A 25,359-nucleotide genomic window follows, 5' to 3' on the forward strand; every position below is an offset into this window, starting at 1 on the left:
ATGTGAAGTCATACTCATATTGCCGTTAAAGACTTTAAAAAAAGACAATTATTGAAGGATAAACATTCCTATAAAATCATCTCCAGAAAGTCTTTAAATGCTCCTGTCTTGTGCTTCAGTTTAAGGTCTAGATTTTTTCTTTGCACTTTTGTGTGTCATTGTAAATTGTTACTTTGTTTTGCAAACCACCAGCAGCAGCATACAGACAGCACAGCATATTATGCAATAATAGTAATAGTAAGTTCGTTTTGATAAGTGTGCCAGCATTGTAGCTTAACTGCTTGTGACGGGTATTCATTTTATGTCATCCTTTACTCATTATTATCATTTTTATTCCATTATTATACCATGTAGTGTATAAGTATTATCAAAATGTTGGTGTCTGTAGCTTGGTAGTTGGTAGCTGTTACATACGCCACCATTCATGATTATACAAATTAATTGTGACTTGCAGCAAGGATGAAAGACATTTTGGCATCTAAAGTGCATGTTATGATTGCATGCATTGTTCTTCCATGTGTTATTGTATAAAACAGGAAGTAAAAATGTAGAACCCCTGCATGAATGAAAACAAACACCAGCTGACTGACACATTGTGTTTGTGTGTTTTGTCGCTGTTTTGACGCAGGCACCTGCCGGAAAATGACCCTGCAGCCATTAACTCCAGTGAACTGTGCAGCCCTTCTGCAGCCCGGCTGCTCTCTGCTGCAGCTAGATGGGGAAATTCTCCTGTTCGGCCAGAAAGGTTGGCCCAAGCGCTCATGTCCGACAGGAGTGTTTGGGGTACGATTCAAACATGGTGAGATGAAGTTGAGGGCCATCTCCTTCTCCAATGACTCGTGCTACCTCCCTCCATTACGTTGCCCGGCTGTGTGCCGCCTCGACCCGTATGACGGGTTCCCAGAGAGTTATCTCATCCACGGTGGCCGCACCCCAAATAATGAGATCTCATCTAGCTTGTACCTGCTGACCATGGATAGTCGTGGCTGCAATCGTAAATTGATGCTGCGCTGCAAAGAGAAAGAACTGGTGGCAGAGGTGCCAGGGGCCCGATACGGCCACACGATGAGCATGGTTCAGAGCCATGGGAAGACAGCCTGTGTGCTGTTTGGGGGTAGGTCCTACATGCCTACAGCAGAGCGGACCACAGAGAGCTGGAACAGTGTAGTGGACTGTCCTCCTCAGGTGTTCCTGTTTGACCTGGAGTTTGGGTGCTCATCTGCTCACACTTTACCTGAGCTCAGTGACGGACAGTCTTTCCATTTAGCCCTTGCCAGAGAAGAGTGTGTCTACTTCATTGGAGGTCACTCACTCACCTCTGACTCACGTCCACCTCGACTGTTTCGCCTGCGAGTTGAGCTTTTGCAGGGCAGCCCTTTACTTTCCTGTGAGACCCTAGAAACTGGCATATCTATCTCTAGTGTCATTCTCACCCGCACAGGCCCCGCTCACAGATACATTATCTTAGGTGGATATCAATCCGACTCTCAGAAGAGGTTGGAGTGCACCACAGTAAGTCTGGATGAAAAAGGGATCCACTTTGAGCCCCTTGAGACTCCCAAGTGGACCCCAGATATCCTCCATAGTCGCACTTGGTTTGGTGGCAGCACTGGGGAGGGAAGCATCTTACTAGCTTTACCCACCGAGGGAAGGCCGTCCCAACCGGATATGCATTATTTCTATCAAGTGAGCTTCCAACAGGAGGGCGAATGCACAGAGGAAGGAGGAACGCAGGGCTGCAGCCAGGAGTCGACAGATTACGACGACTCGACTCCCCTTGAGGACTCTGAGGAGCTCTACTTCGGTCGTGAGCCACATGAGCTGGAGGACAGCAGTCACGGAGAAGGGGATACTTACAACGAAGATGATGAGGAGGATGAATCGCAAACAGGCTACTGGATCAAATGCCGCCTCGGCTGTCAAGTGTGCCCCAACACATGGGAACCGTTCTACTCCACTGAGCTCCACCGGCCGGCCATGATCTTCTGCTCCAGAGGGGAAGAGGGACACTGGGTCCATGCCCAGTGCATGGAGCTGTCTGAGACTCTGCTGTTCAGACTCTCTCAGGGCAGCAAAAAGTACTTCTGCTTGGACCACGGAGGCTTACCCTACCAGGAGTTGACCCCACCTCGACAGATGGTGCCCCTGAAGCGCACCCCAATGAAAGTTAAGGACAGAAAAACCCCTCTGATTATCAATATGTCCCCCACCAAAAAAAGCTTTTTCAAAAGGCTTTTTGACTGACTCCCCTCTCATGATGATGTGTACCCATGTTTACTATTCACAATGTTTAGTATATCTCATGTTTATATTCAATGAATAAATGGCCGATCATAAAATGCTGATCTGTATTCAATGTGAAACATTTTGTGAAAGAACCTTATATTTCATGACTATCAGCTGTATATTGTTATTGGGATTTCACATTGTGTGACAAAACAATGCAGAGCTCTGGGCATTGTTTCCAGTTTTGTTTTTTATCAGCTGTAAAACAGGTCGTTGTTATTTTGTTTCTTTTAAGTACTACAGGTTTTATTTCCCAACACTATCTTCTTTATATGGTTCTGTCTGTAATTAAACTGACAATTACTCATTAAAATTTGTGATGGCAATAAACTCGAAAAAGACTCAACTTCTGTATCTTGGCCTGTTTATTTCTTATGTGTTTAGCCAAACAGTGTTTCTGTTTTATCAGTTTTATAACAGTTGCAAGTTATTTTGTTTTCAAATGAGGGCCACAGTGAAAAAGTGGTACAATTAACACTAGCTCTGGCTTTGAGGGGCCAAATGTACCTACATTCATTTTACGGGGAAAAAAAATAAAATAAATAAATAAATAGATAAATAATGCACATTATACAGAAATGTAGTCAGTTAAATCTGCATTCAGAAAAAGCGTTAAAAAGTCAACAGTGTCTTTTTTAGGGGTTTTCATAATCTTTGTGATGACATTTTAGCATGTCTCTCTGCAGTGTTTCTAGTTTGTGTTTTTATTATCTAACATTTTGTTGTTTTTAGGACTACAGTAAAATAAAGCAGTTTAAAACTGTCTTCCAGGGACACAGGAAAATGTGCCATGATATAATGTCAAAACAATAAATCAGTCATCAATTGTTTAACAAAAACAAACTAGAAGGTTGAGTCTGATTTTGTCTTTATTTATTCTTTTGCGAAAACAGAGATAAAAAAAAGTACAAAGTTAAAGATAAAAAAGTAACTTTCCAAAAGATGTTGTCTGGTTAAGAAATAGAAATATCTATATGCAGTGTTGTATTTGAAAACAAACAAAATGTGAAAAGGTAGTACAACCTTAGTGTAATATTTAATTGCATGCAAAATAAATCACCAGAGGAAGTCCTCTGCAATCCCAGTAAACAGTTTAGCGGATATTTAGTGTATGCATGGTAGCACAAAATGAGGAAATACACTGTGAAATGTGAACAAGTGGTATTTTGTGAATCATCCATCATCCATTACTTTGGAAATGCAATTCATTGCAGGAAAAACAAATATGAGACAAGTTGCAATATAATGCACTCTAAAACATGGTGTTGTTGTGGGACTGTGACAACTATGTAATGAAATGTGAATATTTCACAGCTGTCATCTGGTTACACTTATGACAGTAAAACAAAATCAAACATTCAAGCAAATAAGAAAACTAAATTGCCTGTCACAATTCAAAATGGTGAGGGCAGAAAAAGACAATATAATCAATCAATCAAACAAATAAAGTTGCCAACAAATCAGTTTACATCAGGTCTTTCTGGCGACCAACCCATCCCTCTTCTCTGTCAACCATGGCAGTGAAGAAATATCAGCTGTGAAAAAGAGCCAGGTTATATACAGAACTCAAGAAAAATCTCTGCCTGCAAGAGAGTCCATGGGGTATTAGGCTACGTAATGGACCATACTGTATTCTTATGATATCAACAAAAAGGTCAGTATATGCTTTATAAGAAGAATTCAAATAAGTATAATCTATCCTCCACTGTGAAAAAACTAAAATAGATAAAAATTGGTTCAAAGTGACCTGGCATCTATTTTGCCCCTCAGGGATCCCACGATAAAGCACTAAAGTCATCTTTTTCAGAGGGCACTCATGAAACAAAGAACATTTGGGTCTCTGTGATTGCATTTTTCTCCAGCTAAAATGATATATTAATACAGTGGCCACAAATGTGGTCTTTTTAACACAATTTTGCTCCATGACTTACAGCGCTTTCATCTGTTTCCATAAATATCCCCTCAATATAAATTCATAAATGTGTCATATTCTTGCAATACAATAAAATGCACCATATTTCACAGATGGTGAAGATAAAAAAAAGAACTAGGAAAAAGAGAAAAGACAAAGAAACTTACAGTATATTTCTCTTCTGTCCCATCTTTGCAGTGTTGTAACTTAACAAAGCAAGGCAATTCAAAGACAATGTAGATGCTCAAAATAGTAAAGAATTTGTCTATTCAGGTGAAAAACTTGGTTCTTTAAAGAAAATATTTTGTTATTCCCAACAACAATAAATTAATACAGATACTTGAATCACAACAAAGTACTTTTTTTTTTTTTTTACGTGAAAATATGTCTAGCCTCTTACCCAAACCGGAATGAGACTGGCTCCTTTCATTTCTCGACATCAAAGAGTAAGATACATACACATAGAGGCAACTGGCAGATACAGCTCTTAAGATCAATCAAATGTTAATACTTGAGAAAAAAAATCAAAAATCGGTCACTTCCAGAGACATATCCTCGTCATCCTGTATCTCTACCGGGTCAATGGTAGCTTGGAAAGCTTTGGCAGAGTCCTTGTGGGCCTCCATAAACTTTTGCAGGTGCTTGGACGTGTAGAGCCAGTGATGTTTCAGCACGTCCTCCAGCTCGAAGGCCTTTGACTGACGTGCATTCATCTTCCGGAAACGCCTGAACAGTTTGTTTGCCGACTCGTTCCCCTCGCTGGCCCAGGCTCCAATGGATCCATCTCTCTCTATGATTTCAGGCACATGGGCCAGGGTCTTGTGCAGGTAATTGGTTATCTTTCCATTGTACCTATATTTGAAGGTAGAGGAGAGGAGGTCGGCAAAGCGCTGGGAGTTAAAACTGTAGCGGCACAGCTGGTCAGGGCACTCCTTGGCTGGGCAGGTGGCACGCCACACAGGCTTCATCTGGATGTAGAGCCTCATGAGCTCCCTCAGGGCCTCTCTTCTCTCCTCTGAGGGCACCAGCTCACACACCACCTCCATAGTCTCCAGGGTCATTAGCCTGCGGGCATAGTTCCCATTCATCCTCATTACCGGTTTAAGCTTCATCTTCTTCCTCAGCTGTTTATCCAGGGCTGCCCTCCAGCTGCGGCGTTCCTCCCGGCTGGGGTTCACCTTTTTGTACACTTCTCCAATCTCGTCCTGGAAGATTTTGTAGAATTCAGTGGCATTGCCAATATCGCAGTGCAATGCATCCATTGTGGGGTGGGTGTCCATGAATGGCTTGGTAGAGACCCCTTTGACCCGGTCTCGCAGCTCATCAACAGACTCAGAGAAGGGATTGGTTCTCCATATTTCATAACGTTCTAGGTTCTCCTCATGACTGCGTGTGATGGAGTGTAGCACCATGTTTTGAGAGGCGTCTGCTCGACTGGAGTCACACAGAGTGCAGACGTATGACGACCCTGATGCCTCCAAACCCTCCAAATCTCGCACCATCTTCTCATCGTACCCCGTGCCCCTGAAGTGAAAGCGAAAAGAGCGAGGCAGGCCACCAATGGATAGAATGAGCCTGCTCTCTTTCATTGCATTGCGCTCTGCAACTACAGGCCCCAGGACAGCTGTGAGTGTCTCATGGTCTGACTCATCCACTAACATGAGGCAAAGGGGCTTGCAGGACATTTCTGAGTTTGGCTTCGGCTCGGTGAAAATGGTAACCTCCTCCTCACAATCCTCCGCCAGGACAGACACAGACATAACAGTGAAAGAGAAACGTACAGCCTTCTCAGGAACAACTGGTCCTCCACCGTGCTTTTCGCTGACATCACCCATGCCATCACAACACTCCTTGATCATGACACTGAAGCCTGAAGTGCAAACACTGTCTTCCATCCCGCTCTCTCTCAGCCCCTCCATGATGTCCTCCTCCAGATCCTTTAATGCTGACACCAGTGCCACATCATAGCGAAAGCGTCGAGTCATGGTGTCAGCCGGGGCGTCATCCACCGAGGGAACCCATCCAGAGACCCCATTAATAATGCCAACACTGCAAGATGCAGACACATTCTTGAGAGCTGGCTGCCATTCAAACTGGTGAAAGCCGGGAAGAAGCTCCTTCTCTGCAGCTCGGAGGGTGTGCAGTGGCTGAAAGATCTGGCGGCCACTTGTGGCTTTGACAGTCCGGTACATCTTGTGATACTGGCTGCAGCTCAGGAAAGTGTTGACCCGAATGGCGAGGCACACAGCGGGATTCAACCCAAAGCCTCTGCCTGCAGAGAGAAAATGAAAGGAGAGAAAGTTTCAGAGGGACAGAAACAGGCAAAATAAAAACATGAAAAGAAAGGAAGAGGAAGGGATTGGTACATGAAGAGAATTATTTAACACCAAACTGCAGAAGCCCATTTCTAGTGCTTTGAAAAGAACTGCAGAATCTAACATGTCCTCATTTGATATCCCACATTTGGAGTAATTTCCAGTACAAGACAGAAAGAATCGCAAATTTAACACCCATATGTGAATGTATCATTGTCAAAAGCCCACAAGCCCATGATTACAAAATCCAATATTTCCTAATTTTCAAATGTTATAAGGGGACAGAGGGTGAATCAGTGAAGCTGGCAAAAGTGATGTATTGGCTGCAGATGAAAACAGACACCAGCTGGCTTCTATTCCACAGAGAGGAGGATGGTGCTGTCTGTGTAATTTGCAGATACAAGAGCTGCTGATGTTGTTTTGATTCTAACAGCCCCTTCACAAGAGTTGTTATTCTGCATTAAAGGGAGTGTGAGAATGAGAGACTGACAGACAAGACGAGTGAGAGTGGGAGAGAATCACGGAGGGGTTGGGCGTGTAACAGCGGTGGTTCAATAGACAGAGATGGACAATAATGAAATGCTTTTCAATCAAAATCACAGAAAACTTTCTTCTCTCTCCTCACTAGTGAACTTTTCAACCCATTGCTATTTATGAGATAACTGTATTCCTCAGAGGTAGGTGGAAATATTAATGAGCAAACACTATCATAACTTTTTTTGTTTGTGTCCCTGTTTCTGGGCTACAGAGGGCTGTGTTGACTGAACAAAAGGTTTATAATAGCCTCTTACCCTGCATCATGGCCTCTAGTTCATCTGCCTGACGATGTTCATTCCCAGATCTCAGTGCGAGCAGGAACAAAGTCAAACACACAGACTTCAGGTCACCACCTTCCTCTTTGTCCGAGAACACCTTCACCTGGTTCTTCAGATCCTTCAGCCGATGCTTCTGTGCACGACGGGTTAGCGAGAGCAAGTGCTGGCGGGGTCTTCCCCCTTTGTTGGTTAGCAGGTAGTTGTCGAGTTGTGATAAATGTTGGCTGGCGTCTTCCTCCAACTCGTGGCTCAGACAGTGAGCCTTAAATGAGTCTAGCCTTACTTGTACTCCACAGCCGTCATTGGGGCAGTGCAAGGGCAGGAAATACAGGGCTGATAAGAAGGTTTTGGCAGGTGGGGTGAGGTCATCAGGGGCACAGGGCATGTTGCAGGCAGGGCAGTGAGGTCCCAGAACGTGGATGAATTTTATAATACAGCTGCGGCAGAAGAGGTGCCCACAGGGGGACTGAGCTGGATCAGAGAGCAGGTGGTCACACACCATGCAGGTGAAAGAAATGATGAAGTCCACTGGGAGCTTCTCAGAGATAAGCTTGGTACTTAGGTGCTCTTTCTGGCAGTGTGTGATGTTCCTCACCCACTGCTCTCTCGGGATGCTGGGTTTCCTCCTGGCCGTGAGCACAGGACCATGACGGTCTCCGAACGGCCTCAGAGCCCTCTTCTCACCAATAGCAATGCTGTCTCCGTGGTCCCACCTGGTCCTCTTTGCCAAGCTCTGAGCTTTGGGAATTACTTTCCTCCTCTTCCTCCCTCTCCTGTGGAATGATGGTTTCCTTGGGGAGCAAAGGTGGCAGGAGGAAGAGTGAGGTTTCCACTCAGGGACTCTTGTTCTGGTGAAGCTGCAGACCCCCCCTCCTCGTATGGCAGCCATCCAGCAGCGATGGCAGAAAGAAAGAGGGTGGACAGATTCTGTGTCCTCTTTCACGTCCACTTTGAAGACTTTAAGGATGACCTCTGTCCAGGTTGTAAACTTGCAGCCCATTTTACGGAGGGCACATTTGCTGGCCTCATCCAGATCTCCATGAACATCGTGCACTGGTCCTTTGACTTTCCTCAGGACCATTCCACAGATGCGACACAAGCACCTTCATAGAAGAAAAACAATGTAGTTAAATTCATAGTTAGAAATGTATAGAATATTGTCATTAAGTATAGTTAAATTTGATTACCTGAGGTGGTTCATGTGGATTTCCATTTCCTGCAGCTTTATATCTACTCTCTTGCCAGGGCCCTCCACATTTTCCTTTCCTTTTCCCCCAAGGCATAATTTCATAACACTCCCAGGACCCATACAATGATCTGACTTTATATTTGGAGCTGCAGGAGGTGAGATCCCTAACGAGCATCCTTTCGCAGACTGCGTCTCACTGGGAAGAGGGGCCTTCTCCATGGATTTCACCCTAAACAGTTTAAACTTCCACTGAGAGAACTTGGAGTGGGGATGGTGGAGCTCAGGTGGCATGGAGGATCTGGGACCATCTGTCTCCAGGCTTTCTGCTGCCATGATGGCACTTAGAGCTTAGCCCCTGGAGAGGAGAAGAGAGGAGAGGAGCTTCATTTGATGCACTGTAAAAAGTATGAAAATAACCTCAACTGTCCATAAGATAATGGATACAAAGAAAAGATTTGAAGGTTCAAATCCCTGAGAATTTGAACCTAGTCCCTTCTCAGTGTTGAGCTTATGAAACAATCTAAAAGCTTTACTTGATTCCTGTTGGATTTATACACCATGTACCCTGAAATCCCACTGAACGGAGGAGAGTGAGCCCTGACCTAGACTGCTGTATTATACCATAAGTGGCATTTAGATCTTGTGTAAAATGCATGAGACAAGCACTGGGGGATCGATACAACACCAAAATCTTCATTTCTTCCATCTTTAGACCCATCACTCAGGGAGACATTGTGACTTTTTTTTCCTTTGACACAGCAAGTTTGCTAAATGGGCAACCTTATCCCTGCAGGGCTGTCAATCATTTATATTAGTCATTTTCTTGGCTGGAGAGAAAAGTGGAGCCCTGGGAGCCTCAAACTGGCAATTTGAATGTGAGGAAAAATCTTAGACACAGCAAAATAATTTCATAATACATAGATATTGACCAAACAGGGGGGGGGGAAGAAAACAAGAAAACATCATATTGAATACACATCATAAAGAATTTTTCCAAAAACAACATTGTTCAATTCAGAAGTCATATTTCAACAGCCAAGTACTCTTATGATACAGGACAAGTAAGATCAATGACACTGAAGCCTCCCATCCTTTCTAGGGTCCATTACCAGCTCTGACGATAAAGCAAACAATCCTAGAAACTGTAACGTCTTACCATGGCACACCTATAGGACACACACGGTAGAATCTTCCGTCTATCCATCTTTCAGTGTCCTCGCAACGATATTACCCTCGGAGGCATTAATCTGTCAGTCTCCTCCAATTCCTGTCTCTCTGTGTGCTTCACATGCTGAACTCTCCTTTGAGACAAACAGCTGAGCCTGTGTGCATGTGTGTCAGCTGGGCTCTTACCTTGTTTTTCAGTCTCAGCTGGCGTTAGCTCCCTCGGGGGCCCTCTCCGCATGGGAGCACAAGGGAAACCCTGAAGCCAGGCCTTACACACTACATGTACTGTATATGTTTGAGTCAGTCACAGCTTGGAGCCTCTGTCACCAGGAGTTGTGGTTCCACACAGTGGGATTGCTCCTCTCTGGCTCACTGTGCCTTGTATTTATACCTTTGATGGAATCCCAACTGTCAACTCCTGCCACCTGATACAGGCAGCTGACAAAAAAAACTAAAAAACAAGGTCAACCCCAAAGCACAGTTGCAAACACATGTGCATGTACAGAATCCAACAGTATACCCCAAACAAACAACTTTTTACCACAACACACTGCTCCTCAGCTGTAAACTCTTGTATGTCATCTCTATCTTCTTTTCCTCATATCCATCTACAGGCTCGCCTCAGCCAGGTGGTTCACTGTGAAAGAAAAGGGGGTACTGTTAAAGGCTAATAGTGCAGAGACACAGCAGATCATAGAATAAGTAATCAAGGTAGATGCTGTAGGATTTTTAGAGCAAAAATAAATGAAAAGATTTACATAGAATTACGGTATTACTTCGCCAACCAGTTAAATTGCAGTTTACAGTCTATTCTGACTGTATGATATGATATAAGTGAAGAATTTGAAGGAATTTGTCCAATAAATCAGATTCGGACAGAACACAAAGTCGTAACCATGACAGTAGACAATGCTTAAAAGGTGTATGTTGCTGCAAAGAAGCTACAAATTCCAGCACTGAATATCCATATAATGACCACACCTAAGATTACTGTCATCAGACTAGTGTCTCCTCTTCTGTTCCTGAGTTATGGTGTTAAATAATGGCCACAAAAGTGTTTCTGCAGAACATTATGGTGTCACCGTGAAGTGACCTTTGATCTTTCAGATATAAAGCATCGTCATTTTATCTTATTATACATTTGTGTGAAAATTTGTCGTGATTAGCGCGTTAGTTCTTGAGTTATGGCCACAAACAAGTTTTGTGAGGTAACAGTGACCTTTGGCCCCCAAACTATAATCAATTCTTTCTATACTATATAAATCAAACAAACTATAATCAATTCTTATATGTAATATAAATCAATCCTTGAGTCCAAGTGAATATTTATGCAAAATTTGACGAAATTCCTTTAAGGCATTCCTGAAATATTGAGCCAACAAAAATGGGACGGATGGACTGATGAAGGCAGCGTAATGCCTCCGGCCACAGCTGTCATCACAACGGAGGCACAGAAATAATAGGAATTGTCGTAATAATAATGACAGTCATAGTTATTATTGTCATTCTAATTAGTGTTCTAACTTGTTCCCTCGCCATCTTTCAGTATTTGTGAATGATGTATTAGCAATTCAGGTGGTGACTGCTGTGAATCAAAATGACAAAGGCAGTGACACAAGTGACTCATATTAGGGTGAATACCAATTAGTGTGTGTGCCGTTGGAATATGAGTGTTCACTTGGCAGTTACATGTATGATAATTTAGTTTTCAAAGCAACTTGGAGAGGTGCAATGAGGCTGCAAAGCTACAAAACATAAAATACAGGATACTGTCTATTGGAATTATCTTTTGTTGCCATTATTTTGTCCACTCCTCTTAGTTTTTAATCAGCTGTTGATCTCGCAATAAAGCCAGCACTAAAGCAGCATATTTCATTCATCTCTTCAATTACTGTCTCTGTCAGCGTTCAGAATGAGTTTTAATTAGACAGCATTATTTGATGTAATGTCGCAGCAGGTATGGGGAGTATTTGCCCAAGATCATTCTTGTTTGTAATTATCCAGGGCATTAATCTGGAGTACTCACCACAGGTGCCTGTTGCTGCTGCATTGTCTTTGCCAGCCAAGTCATTAGATACACAGTCAGTGGGCACCAAACAGTTGGGTCTCTCCCACTCTTGTCAGCTTAACAGGGGAGCAGGATGAATACTGGCAGGCTTTGCAGGTTATATTTGGTGCGTATGGCCAAGTGTGACCTAAGACAGCAGCAGTATATTTTTGTTGTTTGTTTCTTTCTTTCTGACGTGCATACCTATTCACAGGTAATGCTGAAGAGCACATACAGGGACAAGTTTGTAAAAAAAAAAAAGTGCTGTTTTCTCAGCCTATTCAAATCCATCAGACACAGCTGAAAGATCTGAAGCGCACAAATGCTTGATTCATTACATTTTCAAGAACAAGCAAATGATGGATTGTAGCAAGATGTTCGAAGCCTATTTATAGTTTGATATTTAGATTTATGATCGCCAAGTAGCCACATGTTTGCAAGGTAAACGACACACCTAGCTCTGTGGGCAGACAGGGACAGAGCTGCAGATGTCTGCCTGACAAACAAGCAGTGACCCTCCGAGACCCTCATCTCTCTACGCCTGCTAATTGACTTGTTATTGATCAACTCAAAGACAGTCTGATTTATGGGCGAGAGGACTTGCGTAGACAGCCACCTGGCATGGAGCGGAGTGTTATGAATGTGAGGAGCAGGCTCTGGGGGACTAGAGGCTGCAGTTTAGGAGGACATGCAGGAGTTTGCAATGCACCACCGAACTGACACCTTGCACTGGGAGAGAGTGTTTTTTTTTCTAATATGATAAATTCAAACAACATTGTGGCCCTGTGTGTGTGTGTGTGTGTGTGTGTGTGTGTGTGTGTGTGTGTGTGTGTGTGTGTGTGTGTGTGTGTGTGTGTGTGTGTGTGTGTGTGTGTGTGTGTGTGTGTGTGTGTGTGTGTGTGTGTGTAAGCATGAAGCAGGTGTGTGTGTAGTGGGAGGGATGAGTGGGAATGTAGCTGGACCAGTACATTTGTTTGGGAAAGGGGGATGTGGGGACAAAAAAGGGATAGAGAGAGCTGTGTTCGTATCGGTGCTGGTGTGTGGGTTATGACGGGGAACAAGACTAAATAAATATTTTTAAAAAGTCCCACTAATCCATCCTTGAGAAACTTCAGCATTTTTACTTTTGTTTCTAAAACAAAGAGACAGACAGGGAACAAGAAGGACAAGGGAACAAGAGGCAAGGTGTACTAGGTGAAAGACAGAGAAATGGGATATAGTAGTGATCTTGTGTAAAGGAGTTGCACAGGATAACAGGCTTAGCTCAGAATGGAGAACACAAAAGGGCTTAAGGCTGATTGCAGGCTGTGACAAGGAACGGGGGAAAGAGATCAAGCTTTCCAGGCAGAACTATGTAAGCCAAAGGTCCAAAAAAGATCCTCTGACAGCTCATAGGAGCTTAAGGAAAAGTGTCAATAGCAGACATGGACAATGAATGAATTCCACATCAGCATTGTTATCTTCCTCACAGGGAATAAAATGTCAACGATGTCCACATTTGAATAGACCAACCAAAATTGCAGCATGATATTTCAAAATGTCATGAAGTGTGTGGGCATCTTTGTGATTGTATTAAGGTTAAAGAGTGCATTTCGCTCTCATATTTCCACTGTGTGTCATGCAATATATTGAGCATTTGGAATGCAAATTTTTTTTATAGAAATTTTATAGCACGTTTGACGACTTCTGCAGCTTCCCCCAGCCAATTCACCTCCCACTGTCCACCTTGTCCATCCCTCATCTGCCGGAGACATGATTTGGTAGATTAATGCTCAAAGAGGTAGACTTCAGTGCAGAGCTATTCGTCAAAGCTACCTGCCAGAACAAACCCTTTACCCCACTACTCAAACCCCCCCTCATTCATCTCCCCCGTCTCTTCTGCTCAATGTCTTGTTTACCCTCGTCTCGCCCCTCTCCTTCTTCAGGTTTTGTTAAAAATCAAATATGTGATTGTTCCAATGAGGTGATTAATTACTGGCTCTCGCTCTCCCTCTGTACCACAGGTGAGTGTGCTTACAATCACACAGTGACTTCCACTTGAGTGATGCCGTCTTGAGGTCTTGCGTGACCCTGTATGACTTGGCTGCACCACTTGTCGGCTCATCCTGACTGATGGAGCTTTAACAGAGAGCAGAGACATGCCGCAACATCACGGCTTCGACAAATAACATCCCCCCCACTATCTGCTGACAGCCTGACACCACAATATCTTCCATGTCCAGCTCTCCAAATATTCATTCTGTTGGATAGTCAAGTCTTGGGACCATATTAGTTCATTCCAAGTCTTGCATTATAACTGTCCCCGAGGCACTGCAGAGTTATTTTGGTTTTGGACTGGTTCCACCCGTCTCTTCTTTTCTGGTATGTTAGACAATGTGGAGAACAACTTAAGTTACAGAAACTGAGCGTGCCCATTTTAAGAACCCTTTTTTTGAAAAACAAACTAATCCTATTATAGCCAGATAGGCTACATAGAGGTCAATAACATGCATAGATTGCTGTGTGAATACATGGCAGGATTGTGCTGGAGTATAGCCATCTGAAAAGCGAGACCTGCATCTGAGCAGACAATCCAGATGGATGTTGATCCACTCGCAGTAAACCAAAAGAAATTAAACCCTAAGCCAGATTCAGGAGCACTCGAGTAGAGTGGGGAATCACAACCAGTGTCTTTAATCAAAATAACAATGCGCTTTAATTCTGTGTTAATTAAATGTAGATTTCCCTGATTGAAGAGGAGTACTTTTGATGCAAAGGGACCTCCAGTCAGGTAAACATCTACTCCTTGAATTTGTCTTGTGTTTAACCACGTATTAGTTCTCTTTTCCCAAACTGCCTGGTGATGGTTTACACAGAAGGTCTGCCAGCTGAGGGATAGTATCTTGCAAACAACTCAAGATTTCAAACGTTCAGGATCCATGAAGGGAGGATTTCTGGGCAAATTGTTAAACACCTTCATGAGTGGGTTACATCCACACACTTTTTTAAATGAAATGAGAGTAATATTGAATTTGCAGTGCTAAATTTCACACTATTTGTCTCTTGACTGGTCATTCTCCCTGTTTCTTTTCCTCCCCCCTCCCTCAGTCCCCTTTCCATCAATGTAATGAGCAAATCATGGCCACTAGGGAGAGATGTAGAGAGAAAAATTGGTCCCATTATGTGTCAAGCTGTGTGAAAAGAGCAGTGCTGTTGTCTGTCAACTCTAACCCCCAACTGTCGCTGGTCTTAACTTCCCACCAAACACAAAGAGGTCTTTTCCCGCACATAGATCTGCTTATTATTTCCCCTGTCTTTTAACTAAAAAGTCCATTATAGGAAATGCCAGGACAGCCATGCCCTTTTCTGCACTAGCCCTGCCAGAGCTCAGACAAGGGAACAATGGACACAGTAACGTGCCGATTCAGGGCTGATTTAGAGTGACTGGTCTTAAACCTGACTTATAGAGTACAGTAATTATAGGAGGTGAAGGGGGGAGCTGCTAAGGATGCTGTGGAAAGGTGGGGGCCTGTTGCAGAGAAGTTGCTGTCATTTGGCAGCCAGTCCAGTTGGAAAGAGAAATAGCTATTGGAGCCAGAGGCTGGGTGGTGAAACATTTATCAACCAGTCATCGCAATGATTCACATGATCCAGCAGGGAGCCATTTTTTTTACCAGTCCAGTCTCTCAAGGCATCCTGCTTGGCGGAGAGGATGATGATGATAGCTGTGGGCTTCAAGAGCACAGGAACAGACATGTACAGTAATTGTTTGGGAACAGTTGTAGCTCTTTTTCACATAGTCATATGTAGTCTGTGGATTAGACCACACTGAGAATGAATTGAACAGTTGAGTCCAACTCAGGCGCATATGGCATTTGTTCACTGTAGCAGAACACAGAGACGCCTCAGGAAGGGACTGTCAAACATGTGGTCCCTGTAGTGGTTGGAGGGGAAAGTAACTATCACTGAATACATAAAGATCACAAATAAATAGACCATCCACCTGCTCAGCAACTGCTTTGGGACCTGGTAGATCTGAAGGTATTGATACAGTTTTGCATTTGCTGGCCTGCCTGTACAAGCAAGTATAACAGTCTCTGCATAAGCAAACAAATTCCTAACTGAATAGGGAATAAGGGAGAGCAGCGAGAGAGCCCTGTGATACCCTTCTCCTAATAACGATGATAAAAATGCAATTCTTCTATTCATTCTCCCCCCCAGTCTTCCCTTACAAACTTTCTCTTTCGGCTCCTGCGGAAGGCACCATTATAATATACACAGGTTTTCATCCCTTCCATTTTTGTGAAAGACCTGCAGGAAAGACGGGGAGAGGAAAAGCGATGGGGACTGTTTATCTAGTCAGGTGGTCTAACGTGTGTGGAATAGATTTAAGCTGAAGAGGAGGCCGTCCACACAGTGGCAGTTGGTATCAGTAAATTAGAGAATGACACTCTCAGTCACTCATTTACTGTAGAATTAACAAGAAAGTAATACTTCACCTATGGGGACATAAACTGACAGTTTGCACACTGATGAATCATCCTCATAACTGATGCATAGACTGTCACATAATGACAATGACACAACTATTAAGATGAAACATACATTATGATCAGCCCAGTCTCGCATCAAAATACAACAGCTACATTGGTCCACCGCGCAAAATATATTAGTTTCACAAAAGCAAATCAAAAATTGTGAGATGCCTATGTATAAAACTGGGTTGTCGAAGAAAAGAGTCATGTGATGAAGTAGGACAAGTGACAGTTGTTGCCCTCAAATGGGGTCATATTTACAGTGTTCAAGCTCCCTTTGCTTGTTATTTCACAACGGACCTCAAAACTTTCCTGAAAGCTCTGAGTTCACGAGTTGTGACTTATTTTATGTCTTAACAGAAATGGTGGAGGTTACAGAAGTTCATCTTAGTTATTAATTTGAGTCTTTAGTTTTTCTTTGTAACTTAATTACACAATGAAGAAAAATCTTGATCATACCAACAGCCCTAACTTTTCCCTCTGTAATTAAGCCTTTAAATGTTTTGCATTTAGCTTGCTAAATTGTTAGTTTCTGTGGCTTCTGCAAGCCATCAATGTGTTCTCATGCCTTGATCACTTGAGCACCAAGCATACTGTGCAAATGACTTTCCATATCATAACCACAAGCTCACGGGTTCCATTTGAATGCAGCAGGTGTATGGATAAAACACAGGACTTTCCCCGAGGAGAGCGGTGTTCAGGTACGTGAGAAAATAAAAAGCCATGTGGTTTTATTTCAAGGAGCTTAAGTAAACTTTATACAATACAATACCGACATGTTGAGGTAAATGCTAACGTTTGCATGTTAAAATGCTAATGTTTTACAGGTATCATTTTTACCCTATTCACCATCATAGTTTAGCAATGAAAATGTTTGCTAAACAGCACAAAACACAAAGCTGAGACATAACAGTTTTGTTGTTTTGTTATAAACCAAAGTATTGGATGTTTACAAAAAATCAGGGAATGACCAAAGATACCGACGAAATTCATGACAATACAACCAATAGTTAAGATGTTACAACATCTTAAACCTGGTACCGATCTATTGAGTAAATGTTTATATATTTCCCAAGTGTGAAAACTTTGACCTGCTTCCACCAGAGGACAGTTCAAGAGATCAGCATTCTGTGGTTGAAGATTATTTGCACAGAATTCCACAGCAAACCAATACCTACATATTTTTGTCTTAACCAAAGTGTTTCGGCCAACACGGTAATCCTGGTGTGGCTAAAAGTAAAGTGCATGAAAAAAAATGTCTCCACGTGAGATAAAAGTTGCTTTTGGAATTAAAATAGTAAACTGGGTGCAAAGACCAAGTGATTTTGTGCACACCCTGAGTTGCTGTTTGTTTACATTGTCTCATTCTCATATCTCCTCAGTGCCTTTTAGATTATTCACCCATGTAAAACCCAACCAAGTTTCAATGTCTGCCTCTCATACAATTTTTTTTTTCCCCTCTGCCCTCTCTCACTTCACTTCCTCATGCCATTGTGAAAAGGTGTCGGACTCCCAAGTAGAGCGGAGTCCGTTATCGTAAATAGGCCAATAAGTAACTTCACACAACGTGTCCCCAAAGCAAGCACACTCTATATGCAAAGCAGAAACACACTGTTAAAGAAACTGGCGCCAAGTGATTATATTTGTAATTTAATTTCCTTGGTCACACAGAGATAAGAGAAGGGAGAGGCTACAGTTGGCCGGGGATGAATAGAGTGACGAGAATGTGACTATAGCTTCATTGTCTGGACTGAGATGTCCAAGACGACACCACTTATGAACAAGCGTACCGGTGGGCAGATATGGTAAACGCACAGGGATTCGCAAGTCTAAACTCAAAGACAAAAACAATGTTGGTGCCAGAGTGGAGAGAATTACACAACGCAACAAAACAAAAACCTGCACTCTCAAATCCAGTGTATGAACGTAAGTGCAGAATAATCAAGAAACTCTTCCTTCCTGATCCAAGCTCTGTCTGTCTGTTTGTCTTCTTCACACTCAGTTCTGCTAAACAAATGTAATCAGCAGGGTGGTCTGGGTGGGATGTCAGTCACAAAGAGCAAAGGCTCATTGCAGATTCTACAGGCAAGATGTCCCTGCAAGAAAAATGACTGAAGGACACAAGGTGCACCCTCCCCACATCCTCATCCACCTTCTCTCTTTCTCCCTCCCTCCTTCTGTCTGCCTCTTCTGAGAATATTGGACTGCAGACATCAAATTTCCTGACTTCCATTTTCAAAGAGTGTCCACTTATACTGATGACAATGCAGCGGAGTGCACAATACCGCAGTGGTCAATCTCTGCTTTAGTCTATATCAGAGCATCCAGGGTTACGGAGAGCTGATGATGAGGGATGGAAAAAAGGAAGAAAGGTACAAAGTTCATCAAAATCTGACACTACATGAGGCAGTACAGAATACAGGGACAGTGTGAAACTATATTGTGACATCTCAAATCCTCTCTCCCCCTTTGTTCTCTCTTCCTCTGATCTCTGTGTCTGTTACTCCCCTGCTGTCTTGTCTTTCTGCGTATTTCCTCTGTGTCTTCACTTTGAACCCAACAGCATTAACCTGTCAGGAAAGTTACAAATGTTCTGAGTGAATTATGTAAACCACAGAGAAATAAAACTGCAAAAAGCATGGAGCTCTCGCTTTATTTCATAATTCATCATGCTCCTGGATCGAGCCAAATAAAACTTGACTTATTAAGCAGTCCGGCACATTCGGGCTCAAAATCCTCTGAAATATGCTCGAGAATATTAATCACACTTTGTCTACCTCGCAAATAAAAATCAAACACACACATATACAAACACTCACACATGCATACACGCACAGACGTTTTGTGATTTCATTACTCATCAAATGAAAGCACTGTCTCCCCATTTCACCAGATTTCATTGCAAAAGGCCGAGCAATAGATGTTACACCAGCACCACCAAAAGGTAGAAGAGAAAACAACACTTTTTGGCTCTTCTTTTTTTCCTTTGATTTTTCTTCCCCACCAAAACACTAAATTGTAGCTCTGAAAATCAGATTAAGAATGCCTCGTCTTGGCACCCGGCGAGTTTATTTATTAATCTCAATGAACATAACCACAGACACATGGGAGTACGCAGAAACACACACTTTATATTATACTGGGGGATGGTAGAGTGGTGGTGCAGCATAATTAGTAGGACATGGCTGTATAATTGGTCTCTAATTGATATAAAGAGCAGTGGTTTAGCCCGGGTTGTGTTCTACACATGCTGCCACCCATAGGCAGTAAACTCTCAATCTTGGTGCCATCTTCTGATTGATGTCTCTGTAGCAAATGCCCTTCAACAATCAGCACCCACAATCGCTCAGCGTCTATCAGGCCACCTGTCTATCAGTGTGTAACATCTTTTACCATTCATCTGTCATTTCTTGCTTTGTGCCTGACTGTCTCTCTATCTCTTTCTTTCTATCTCCATATTGATTTGACCGGTCTTTCTCTGAAGGCATTCTCAACCTTTGGTCTGTTTCTTTCATGAAGGTGAAAGAGATTTGTGGGGGTGGAAGGTTAAAAGGGGAGGGTTTGTTTATGAGGCACTGTTAGCCAGAAAAGACTGTGTGCTTCCAAGGGCTCAAATATCACCCACCAGGGGAAATAAAAGCAACTTAAGATGAAAAGGAAATCAATTTTAAAATTACTTTTGTTACAAAGGAAAGTGGGTTACCAGATTTTTCAAATTAGGTTTGAAGAAGTTTCTTTTAAAAATGACAATTAAACTAAAATTGCAGTTGCTGTTGAGAGGCACATCTGGACACAAGGTCACAGTCAATTGAATACAATCTGAAGTTTGAATGGCGAAGCTCTTTAGAACAGTTCTGTTCATGGATCGCATGCTGATGCAACACAACCTTCAAGGACATTCCCCTCATTTACACAGCAATTAAGCACTACCCTGTTGGTAAATTGAAAAAGAGACAAAAATCCTCTGTGGATTTAATAACAAACTCATTACCAGGGCCCAACAGGGCGGAACTGCCTTTTAATTAGAGCAACACCTGATTAACGCCCAATTAACAGAGCCAGAGCCACTTAATTCTCCCCTACTTTGGCAGGTTGAGAACATAAACATGAGCAGTCCAGCATCTGAGTGCTTCCTCGCCTCCTGGGAAGGTGTGAGAGAAAAGTAAATAACGACATTGGCGGAAGTCTGTTTTCTGGTGGTCCAAAAGCTCTGCAGAACCAGGGACTGTATGGGATAAATGTATGAGGTAAGTGTTTCATGAAGGAGACAGATGTAGGACTGGCTGGCAAAAGTTCTGCTTCGCTAACCATGCAAGTCCTGCTGGGCAGTTGTCCAAACAGTGAGCCATTGAGCTCTTGTTGGTCCCTTTTGTCAGATAAGAGTTGTTGTTTTTAAGACTGGTCATCTTATAGGATGAAAACTTTTGAAAACTTTTATAGCAGCTTGCTTCGTCAGTATCTAGCATAGAGTGTGGACAGCTGATGGTACCACAAACACTAAGTTTTGTTGAACATGATAGAAATAAAGAAAAGGCCGTGAGGTGTTCCCAAACCTTTGTCTGGTACTGAGCGCTGTAACCAAATGACTGCTAAGTGAGAACTGACCATGGGATACTTGAACAACAAACAAAGGGATGGTCATAGATGTTGTGCAAAGTGCAATTTTCCTCCTTTTTCCACATTACTCACCATCAGTAGGACAACAGGACTGCTCCAATTCTTTGCTTTTAATGAAACAATATAGTCACATGCAACATAAAGTTTATTTGCCATTTTGTAGGATTTATGATGTGCCATATATAAAACATTCAGTCATCTTAGCTTACATTTCTACAAAAATAAGAGTAAAACATTTACCAGTAGCCATGTTTCTTTACATGTTTGAAGTCCCACATGGTCATTACAAGATGGCACTATTTTAACATTCATCAAGTCCATTGCAGCACCTACTGAAATATTCAGGATGAGGCAATAGTTGAATGTTTTGTGGCAGTGTTTACATTCAGCTCGTAAGCCCCTCCATACCTGGATCTGGTCCTGGCCGAGGAGCTGAACAAAACCTTATGAACCTCAGAACTGTCCAAACACAAGTTTACACTTCACTTTGTCAGTAAACAGTTGTGATCTTGCACTTAGTGCCCAGTTTTGTAGTCAATATTGTTGGTCCTTAGTGTGTTTTTGTTTTATTTCAGTTCATGCTGAAAAAAGAAAACTGGGCAACGATCTCCACAATCAGCCCTGCAGAAGCCTGGAGCATTCAATCCAGCTGACTTTCAGGATTCAGAGAATCCTAATTCCTCCAGCCAACACTTAACACAGTGGGTCAAATTGTGTCTGTATGTATTCATATTCTTTTTCTGACTTTCCATTCAAGGTACTGACGTATACCTCTTTGGAGCCAGGATGCTTTTGGTGCTGGCTGGGTAATAACCTTCGCTGAAAGACCGTTTAGCCGCCTCAAATTGAGAGGATATCCGCCACGACTCCACAGCCTTCTCGAGGTCAGGTAAGATGTCTGGCACAATAATTTGTTCGGCGATAAAGACTATCGCCTCCACGACCAACAGCAGGATCCAACCTAAAGCCCCCAGCCAGTAGGAGGAGCCAAGGCTGGAGAAGTCCTGGCGGATCTCTTCTAGGTGCTGATGGGTGAAAAAAGACCAGCTCAGGAGGAAGAAGAAACCTGTAGACAAGTGAGAACAATTAGTCACATCTAGTACATTGCTACAAAAAGGGAAAAGTCATTAAGATCAATTATTACATGCCTGGAGCTTTAGAAAAGAGTTTGTATGATAATGAACTGCAATTCCAAAGAAAGTAAAAAAGTCTCTTTAAAAACTGCTGGCCTGCAGGGTATGTAAATGAGCAGTACATGAAAGAATTCCTGTCGGTGTGGCTTTGACATGAACTATCCCAACCAAGTACATGTTATTTTAAAACTCCCAAAACAACAACAACAGTGTATTAAAGTGAAACACAAAATTGTGTGTGTGTGTGTGTGTGTGTGTGTGTGTGTGTGTGTGTGTGTGTGTGTGTGTGTGTGTGTGTGTGTGTGTGTGTGTGTGTGTGTGTGTGTGTGTGTGTGTGTGTGTGTGTGCGTGGCGTGTGTGTCCTGATCCGTACCTGTGGAGGCCATGGTGAGCAGCAGCAGGGTGGTGGGGTAGAGTGCCTGTCCTGCCATGAGGAGGGAGCGAGTGTTGGAGTAGGAACGCACCGTCTCAGATGTCCAGCAGAGGGCAAACACAAGGCACAGAGCACCAGTGCTCACAGCCATCAGGAAGGAAATAACTCCAAACACTCTCTCTGCTTCCATGGCTGGAGACAAAACAACAGACACATACAGAAGGTCCAAGATCAGAATGATTAACTTTGATGTTCACGTTTCACATGATGTCTCTATTAATTAGTCAGCATGATGAAAACAGTCCCCTGGATGCCCCCACATGTCCATGCCTCTGACACGAGGAGTGTTCATGGACTTTTAGAGTAGTTATTGTGTAAATGGAGCGTTCCTCCCACTGCATTCTTTCTGAAAGTGTGTATGTGCAATAAAAACAGAACATTGGAAGAAAACAGTGACTTATTTTTGTGTTTTTTGACTTGTTTGCAGGTGTTCTCATTGTGGTTGCAACCATAACTGGCGCCGTTCCACATCACCCACCACTTTTCCATTATCTGTGATCAAGCAAGTATTGACATGTATATTTTATTGAGTGCCTAGACATCTATGCTGGAGTGTTAGCTGACGGTACACTTAGTATTATACCAGTCTTGTGATCGTCAGGTGAGCTCTTTGTGTGTTTATGGCCGTTGAGCAACCTGTCTGATGTTCGTGTTGCTAAATCAACACACAGCCAAGCAGGTTAGCTAACAGTTGAATTGATAACTGCTGGGCTGAGAGTTCTTTTTTTTTCTCTCTTGGATTTAATAATGTTGCACTATATTTAAACTTAATGTTGGCTGGTTATAGTTTGTTTCTTCCAGGCATTAGGGGCAGTCTTGTTAGTGTAACTTTTTTTTTCTAATTTAATGTCATGTTTAAAAACAGCTTAGTGAAAACTTAAAAAGCCAATCTCTTTGGAGGTGCCTCATTAGCTTGCTGCATATATGTGTATTAACACAAGTAGTGAGAGTAGAGATTCATGATGAAAATGACAAAAAAAAGATATTAACTGGAGAGCTACTCTTTAGCAATAAGAAACTAGATTTAACTGACAAAGATTTGGTTTTCGGCACAAACATTTCAGCTCATTTTCATTCAGCCAGATGTGATAGCTTCAGCAGATACCAGGAATGCAATTCTCCAGAAGGAGAGCAAGCTCAAACTTGTTTTCCTCTGCTGAGAAGCTCTTCTGTAACCCAGCATTTTGCCAAATATTCTTTTTGATATGGATTCCACTCGAGATTCAGAGGAGTAAAATAAATCCTCTCAAGTCTGATTTCTGGCAAAAGCAGTGTCTTATCAATTTAGAAAAGCAAAGACATATTTATGCCTCATTAAATATGCTGTCTTCCCTAACCCCATCCATTCAGACCTTTAACTTAACAGAGTGACACTTTTAGACAGATGATAAATTAGATTTGCTGACTGCAGAAAGGTGTTAGAGAGGTGAACGCAGCTTTTTACTCACCACTGAAGACAAGATCATCTTTACGATTCGTCTGGTCACTTCTGGTGGTATTCCACTCTGTCCACAGTCCCCTGTCCTTCAGCCAGAATGGTGTACAGACTGCATAGCACACAAACAGGCAACCTGCAAACCCCAAACAGGACTGACCAAGCCTGAAGCGACTGATGGAGTCCCCCAGCTCAAGAAACTTCATTTCTACACCACTGAAAGAGAGGGATGGGGAAAACAGGAGTACAATTAGGGTCTACTGAAGTTTGGTGGCATAAGGAATATCTGTCTCGTAACTATTCAGATTATAAAAAATTTGGCTTTAAGAAAGCATAAAAGTTCTGTCTTACCTTTGTTTTCAGTGAGGAATAAAGCTGTCAGGAACTAAGATCAGATTTAAGTCCGTACAAGTATATCAGGGTTTAGAGTGAAGGAGTGTTTACCGCTGTTCTAACACTACTGTACAAACACTTTTACGACCCTGACATATTACGATTTGTACTGTTCATGACCACAGGCATCTACCCACAGATCAGACCCCTCGGAGTAACTCCACCTCTACAGTAATGGAAACTCCCCCAGCCAGCAGTGAAGATTCCCCTAGAATTCTCCACTGTGACTTCCACACGGTAGAGAAAGTGAAAGCTCCAGCAACTGCCATTCAATATTTGAGGATGTTTGTCAGGCTGATGATAAGCAAAAGGGGCTAAAGAAAAGTGGATGTTAAAGGGAATTTCAAAAGTCTAAAACCCCTTGATATTTCAAGAATAGAACTCGGACATTTGTTTATGTCATGTTGAAACTGTGTGGGGGGTGTCATTTGGTCAATATGCATGACAACACATCATAGGAAATCCCACTCTGAAGTTCTTACTGTGTTGTGGTTGATAACGTTTTTTTAAACTCTCCTCTTCGTCACCCAAATACCGCCCCCTTCGCTTTCCTTTGTTGCAACGGAACAGCAACCCACAGCCCACCCAAACTAAAGTTTAAAAAAAGGTTGCTGAAATTCGTGCCGATCACGTTGCGCACAAAATAACCTTTTCTATATCTTAAGAAAAAAAAACATAAATGTGTAAGATAACTCTTAGAGAGGTTAATTAATTGAACTGGGGCAGATTTAGATATACTCTGACTGAAAGATATTGAAGCAAAGACACAATTCCTTTCTTTGTTCACAGTTCATTAACTTTACAGAAAGTATTCTGATAAAATAAATTGCATACAACCAAAATAAAGATGTACAATTTATGCGATAAGAAACTTATAATATTTGAGAGATGAACGTGACTGATCTTGGTCGACTTACATTTGGCATTCACTTAGAATATGAGTCAATTAACACAAATCTTATTCTGGTTTAAAAAAAAACAAGGCAATCTCCCATAGCAGCATAACAACAAGGCCTCCAGACACATATAGTAGAGGTACTCCGTCTTGCTCTTACTTCCTGGCCTTTAATACATTATTTTTCAAAACCTCTCCTCTTAATCCC

At 42.5% G+C, this 25,359-nt stretch overlaps 3 protein-coding genes across 3 annotated transcripts; 1 reads left to right on the forward strand and 2 right to left on the reverse strand.

Annotated features, from left to right (window-relative positions):
- Window positions 1-642: 642 nt before the first annotated feature.
- Window positions 643-2,244, forward strand: rag2 (recombination activating gene 2). The gene has a single exon (XM_069701831.1). It carries the CDS (start codon window positions 643-645, stop codon window positions 2,242-2,244), a length of 1,602 nt encoding a protein of 533 aa, XP_069557932.1.
- Window positions 2,245-4,722: 2,478 nt separating this feature from the next.
- rag1 (recombination activating 1) lies at window positions 4,723-9,922 on the reverse strand. The gene is made up of 4 exons (XM_069701833.1): window positions 9,871-9,922; window positions 8,516-8,864; window positions 7,305-8,431; window positions 4,723-6,470 (listed from the first exon to the last, which is right to left on the reverse strand). Exons 1-4 carry the CDS (start codon window positions 9,920-9,922, stop codon window positions 4,723-4,725), a joined length of 3,276 nt encoding a protein of 1,091 aa, XP_069557934.1.
- Window positions 9,923-20,989: 11,067 nt separating this feature from the next.
- Window positions 20,990-25,353, reverse strand: LOC138622819 (uncharacterized). Its single transcript, XM_069701891.1, has 4 exons — window positions 24,215-25,353; window positions 23,877-24,079; window positions 22,369-22,560; window positions 20,990-21,928 (listed from the first exon to the last, which is right to left on the reverse strand). Exons 2-4 carry the CDS (start codon window positions 24,067-24,069, stop codon window positions 21,615-21,617), a joined length of 699 nt encoding a protein of 232 aa, XP_069557992.1. The 5' UTR covers window positions 24,070-24,079; window positions 24,215-25,353; the 3' UTR covers window positions 20,990-21,614.
- Window positions 25,354-25,359: the final 6 nt, after the last annotated feature.

This window comes from Brachyistius frenatus, unplaced genomic scaffold (assembly GCF_029030835.1).
Source record: "Brachyistius frenatus isolate BFR_SWC_R1_liver_20210118 unplaced genomic scaffold, ASM2903083v1 Contig_39, whole genome shotgun sequence".
NCBI lineage: Eukaryota > Metazoa > Chordata > Actinopteri > Embiotocidae > Brachyistius > Brachyistius frenatus.